We start from the raw sequence: 6,000 nt of genomic DNA, 5'->3' as shown, positions 1-6,000 counted from the left end.
GCTAATGCTAGCAAGCTTAGCAAATGGCATTTGTAAACTCTTCCAATGCAAAGAACAGAAGGGGAGAGGAAAAAACCCCATGTGTTCCCAAAACAATTTTTATTTTCACACCTGTGTTTTTCCTGCTGTAACATGCAGTGAAAAGGCCTGTGGCATATTGGCATCATCCTCAACAGTAATTTCACCTACAAGTCTTACGCTTCAGCTGGTGAAAACTAAAATAATTTGAAATTTAAAGCTGAGCTTTTGGTGAAGTAGTGCCAGCTGTAGAAGGGAAACCTTTTGATTTATATGGAGATGTCCTTTCTTCTGGCACCACCATGAGGCCAATTCACCGCCCGACTCATATCGCTGTAGCGATGCCAAGATTCGCAGTGCTAGTGTGGCTGCAGACTTTACATCTAAGCACTGCTGCAACGCTTCTCATTACTGTCAGGAGTTAAAGTGCCACCTGCTTTAATACATCATTCTTAGGCTTTGTTGCCAGGCACCGTTGCTCAAAGGGGACTCACCAAGCATTTCCTTATTTTCTGTCACATGCATACTCTTGCAAATAATGGTTTCAGCAACATGTGCAAGCAAACCCTGTAAGCCCAAAAGCTCAGACTTCAGACTGCTCTAAAGGCTCAGTTTAAGTCTTTTTTTATTTCTACTCTTGGCTCTTAATGATGTCAGAGGGAACCGATATCCCCAATATGGTGATCTCAGGCACAGAAGCTCCACCCACCTGAGGTTCAAACCTTTTGTTTGCAAGGGGAAACCAATCGGAAGACTTCAAATAAATGGGGAGCTAGGGTCATTTCAGACAGGGTGAACTCAAAAGCTGCACTAAGGCCCAGAGTGAGATTATTTTCAGCACAAAAGTAAATATATAGAGTGAAGTATCTTCACTGGAGAAATCACGAGTTGAGATCGCATTAAATAATAAGTGGCTGAAGAACAGCTACTCATCCGCCACCAAATAAAGAGATCTCACCCCCTCCACAATGAGTGTTCTTTATGCGTACTGCTGCACACTCAGAAGCAAAAGTCTTCACCCAAAGTGTAATGCTGCCATCAAGTGGTTCATTTTGCATTCAACTATGTTTAAAGTCACATTTACAGATGGTCCATGCAACGCTTTCAAAGTGAGAAGACCAGCAACAACACACACACACACACACACACACCAGTGTTTTCTTTAAAGTGTATATTCAAAGATGGCTGAACAGAACAACAATGTAAAAATGTAAACTGAAGATGAGCAGACACATGTGGGAAGAGACTGCATTAGAACAACAACAAAAAAAGAAAGATGTTGTCGGGGACAGATGCCACCGAGATTCTAAGACATGAGGAAATTCAGAGCAACCATTCTGCTGTTCCTAATTAAACAAACAAAACAAATGAGCACAAAAGAGGAGCACACTGTACATCACATTAAGGCTTAGTCTGAACTCTGTCCTCTGTGTAACAGAACAATGAAGTGGCATGTCGAAGGTCTGAAGCCTCAAACGGTGACAGTTTGAGAGATCAAAGCAGTCAGATACAAAAACAAAAAAAACCCACCCGATATGAACAAAAGTCATTTTGTAAAATGTGACAAAACAAGTATATCTGCATGATGTGTTAGTCTTTTCATGTGTCACTTTTTTGATCAAGAAAAAAAAAGTTACAGAAGCGTGCACACATTAGTTTTTAGACAGAGTCTAAGAACCCAAACACACGGAGAACAGTGCAATGCCCATAGAATAAGACATAGGCTACCACTCAGAGCTGTGTCCCAGCTGCATACCGCATACTCCAACTAACACTACTAGGATAGAAATATTTTATATTATAAGTCTTTTTTAAAGATAAATATCAGGGGTTTTTTCTGAAATATAATCAATATCAGTATCAGGAACCAACTCACCAGTTCTAAACATGATGTGGGGTGCAGAATAAAAAACAAACAAACAACTGTATTAAAGTGGATTATTCCAAAGTAATTCCAAACTCTTTTTGTTATCAATTACAGACCTAATCTCAGCACCTGGAAAATTAAAACACCTTTTTCTGGACAATTTACAGAAAATTTAACTGATAGACTAAAGGGCAACCACAGGCTAACCTATTCAAAAGCATGCAGCCCTTTTTAATACTGCATTGAACAAAAGAATGAATGGATCAATGAACAGCTGTAAACTTGACTGCTTTAAAAATCTCAGTAAAGTAAAATGTCACCGTTATAGCTTTTAAAAACGTAAGGAGCTTCCAAATCTCTTTAGAGACAGAAAAAAGTGATTATTTTGTGGACTTCTCAATCCATTAAGTTTTCCTCCTTTTCAGCCTCATGTAGAAATACAATGCTGGATGCTCATATTAAGCACTCTGTCTCATCTTGGCTTTGTATGATGTCACAGAGCAGATGTCACCAATGTGGTCATCTCAGCCAACAACCTTCAGCCAATCAGAATAAAGTTGGCTTAAAATCAGAGAGGCCACTAGAGTTTGTTTCAGACAGAGGATAATCTCTCTGAAGAGATTTCAAAGAATAAGGATTATTTTGAACTGAATCATGGAAAGCTACTCTGGCAGAGTAGAAGAATTAAACTCCTAAAAGACCTTAGTTTTCAGGTTTTTCCAAGTGACCACCCTCACTAAGTTCTGATGCACAATCATTTTGTTTTATAAGCAGCCCTGACCTTTCACTTCAGAGCTTCAAGGGTTACTCTCAGTATGCTTTCAATGAGTAAAAAGTTAAAGACATCACAACTGGCTCTGAGGACCGTTTTCAGGAAAAAACATTAACTGGGAAATTGATTATTTCAACCGCCTGCTGTACAAACATCTATTAGTGCAGCAGTAGTATACAGTACAGGACAGGGACACAGCTTCAGAGTACCACAGACATTTGTTAGTCTTATTCTCACTGATCCATCTTATGTTACAGGCAGAGATGGAAGTCCATTATAGTTTCTCATTCAGTTCATCTTTTCTAGATTCAGTGCCTGTATACCATGTAGCCCCCACTCCCCCCCTTCACAGTTCACCAGTCCATTTCCAGATATTATGAACATTTCCAGTTTTCAACGCCTCAGTCTGGTTGAAGCAGCGAAGCCGCCATTCTGACACACGATGAGCTTAAACAAAAGTAGACAGCCACAAACTCAAACGTAAAAATTAAAAGGAAAGATAAAAATCAGGCGATGGACGACCGGCGATGAGGCACTAGGCTTTGCTCACTTGAACTAGAGAGCTCCCCCTGCAGGAAGGGAGGCCTAATTTATTAATCACTACTTTGTACACACAGTTGCTTGTTTCCGTCTTTAAAACCCTAGCAGCAGAAATGTACAATCTATGCATTTAGAGGGGGGGGAAACAGGGGGGGGTGTAAAAATTCACATTCAAATTCATTCTGTCAGCAAAAATCTCAAGCCCCTCTGTACAAGAATTATTGCATTCACTGTTCTAAATGCTGTCAAACAAAAATCAAACAATCGCACAAAAACTGGGAAGAAAAAAAAACTAAACAAAAAACCCCAGAAACTGCATATTTAAAAAGTCACCACAACAATCCAATATATTATCATCCTTTTAGACAGTTTCTCTTTATATCGCATATTTACATATTAGGCCAATTTCTCTCCCCAGAGAATCTGTGGGGAAAACAGGGGTCAGGAAGCCAGGCAGAAGACCGAAAAGAGATGATGACAAAAAGGTTAATATTACAGAAGGGCTGTGCGTAGACGGTGACGTTCCTCCATACCGCATACTGTCCTTCTGTACACGAGTCAGGAACAAAGTCCTCGGCTTTCACTGCTTTGCCTCCTCGCTCCCAGTAATGAGTTCACATGTGCCACGGAGCAAGGTCGATGGGTCTTTGGTGCAAATGTTCCTAGTCTTCTCTTGTTTCGCCTTCACCCGATCCCTGTACTGATAAGCAGTTAATTAACATCACAAAAATTAAATCAACGCTGGACCCAGTAAAGCAGCCCTATGCCTCACCACACATTCAAGTACAAAGTAATAAAAAAAATAAAAAATAAAAAGAATTGGAAAAAAAAAAAAAAAACAGTAGAAGAAAAAGCAAGACAAACGTCCTCAGGAAAAAAAACCAAAAAAAACGAACGACAATTCTGGAGCTAACCAGATATGACACATCCTCGACACACGAGGGCGCTCTAGAGACAAGCGCCCGAGACCAACTGCCAGATAAAACAGCACCTGTGTTCTTCATCATTGGTGTTTAGAGGTTTCTTCACGTTTGTTCTCCTACAGTTCACGATTCGTCGCCGTTATTTTTTTTGGAGTTTCTTGCCCTTCTTCATGGCAAGTTTGTTCTTGATGTGCCCTCGCTTCCTCTTGGCGGTCTGGTTAGAGAAATGAGGTCGAAATAAAAAGAAAACATTCTGTAAATATTAGAATTGGTAGGATTTAAATTAATTTTTTTAAGCAACTTTTTGTACATTTAAAGAATTAATAAATAAAAAGACTGAATGAACACATGCTCTATGTCGTTACCTTTTTGGAGGTGTACTTCTGCTTGGGCACGACACTACGGAGCTTGTGGTCGAGCGGCTCTCTGTTTTCCAGGTCCTTCACCTTGTAGATCCTGACCAGCCAGTGCTCTGAAGTGAACGCCTCCTCCAGGTACTTGAACTTAATGTCCTTGTTGCCGATCTCAACGTTACGTGTCCGGTCAAAGCCAGGCGGCGTCCTAAAATCCAGCTGAGAGACGAGCAGGTTTATTTATCTGATTTTCTGGCAGCTATCAGTGACAGGAACGTATGAAACTGTGCAGTGCAATTGTTTGTCTTCTTATAGAGGAAGGTGGGAAGAGGTACACTGGAGAGGCAACAAAACAACCCCAAATTCCTTCTCGACTGATTTTTCTGTCGTTCTTGTCACTCTACTAGTTACACAATTAGACCACAGCAGATTCGCCAAGTGTGGCGGAGATACCAGGAGACAGACCAACACATGAGGAGAGCTGCCCATAAAAGGGCATCGACCAAGGAAGCAGAACATGTATCTGCTCCTTCATGTGCGGAGGAACAGAAGCACTGCCAGAACCCTACAAATCGACCTCTAGTGGGCCACTGAAGTGCATATTTCTGATGAAGCTGCAATATACATGTACTACGGTGGCATAAGGGCCTGATGTCCCTTAGTGGGTCCTGTAATCACAGACAGTGCAGCTCAACTGGCATTCAGAGAATACCACAACTGGCAGGCACTGATGACCTAGTCTCTCCACAGATAATTGTTGCAGGCAACAATGGCAAGTGCCAACTGAGCTGCATGGTGCCGGCCAGTCGGAAGCACGCACATGAACAGCCCACTAGAGAGGATTGTGTAGGGATCTTGTAGCATTCCTCTAGTTCCTTCTTGCACAGAGGTGTAGATCTAGGTCCTGCTTAGGTGAAGGCTTTTTTCAGCCCTGCTCACCTCTCCTCATCTCCACCGCACGCTTGAGACTGTGCAGGGAGACACAGTGAGCCTTCTTGTGACAGCACATGTGAACACGACATCCTAAAGGAATGTGACTACCTGTGCAACCAGGCACCACCTCCTACTATCAGAGGTGAGAAGAAACGAAAACGTAGTCAGGTGGGACAATGAGAGAGGAGGAGTTGTGCCCACCACCTGCAAAACCATTTCGTTTCCTGAGGGGGTCGTCTTGTTGTTGCCTCTTCAGTTCACCTGTTGTCATTTTCATCTGGACCGAAGCTGCTTAGAAAGCAGAAACCAGCTGAGAGGACAAACTGAAATCCTTCAAGTTGAACTGAATTTGTGTCACGGAAATATAAATGACGTCAAACCAAACACATGATAACAAAGACACGATAGAAGCTGCCATCCCAGCTCCTAAAGAGCCAAACACCAATAAAAAAATGAATACATTAGCCAAACATATTGCTGGTTATAATAGTTTTTGATTTTTAATGGTTTTTTAAATTATTTTATTTGTTGTCATTCTAGTTTACAAACTGGGATTATTCATTTTAGTTTCATTTTATTTTTCGAGGCACGTTT

General features: G+C 41.4%; 1 protein-coding gene across 1 annotated transcript in view; it reads right to left on the bottom strand.

Moving 5' to 3' along the window:
* Positions 1–1,174: 1,174 nt before the first annotated feature.
* LOC102294068 (dolichyl-diphosphooligosaccharide--protein glycosyltransferase subunit STT3B) overlaps positions 1,175–6,000 on the bottom strand; it is a 100,461-nt gene continuing 95,635 nt past the window's right edge. The window contains exons 15-16 of the mRNA XM_005927662.3: positions 4,486–4,692; positions 1,175–4,334 (exon numbers count right to left, since the gene is read on the bottom strand). Of these exons, the coding sequence (XP_005927724.1) occupies positions 4,260–4,334; positions 4,486–4,692 (282 nt within the window). The 3' untranslated portion in view covers positions 1,175–4,259. The remainder of the gene's footprint in view (positions 4,335–4,485; positions 4,693–6,000) is intronic.

This window comes from Haplochromis burtoni, unplaced genomic scaffold (assembly GCF_018398535.1).
Source record: "Haplochromis burtoni strain Fernald_Lab_line unplaced genomic scaffold, NCSU_Asbu1 Contig_90, whole genome shotgun sequence".
Lineage (NCBI taxonomy): Eukaryota > Metazoa > Chordata > Actinopteri > Cichliformes > Cichlidae > Haplochromis > Haplochromis burtoni.
This window is presented reverse-complemented; position numbering and strand designations above follow the sequence as displayed.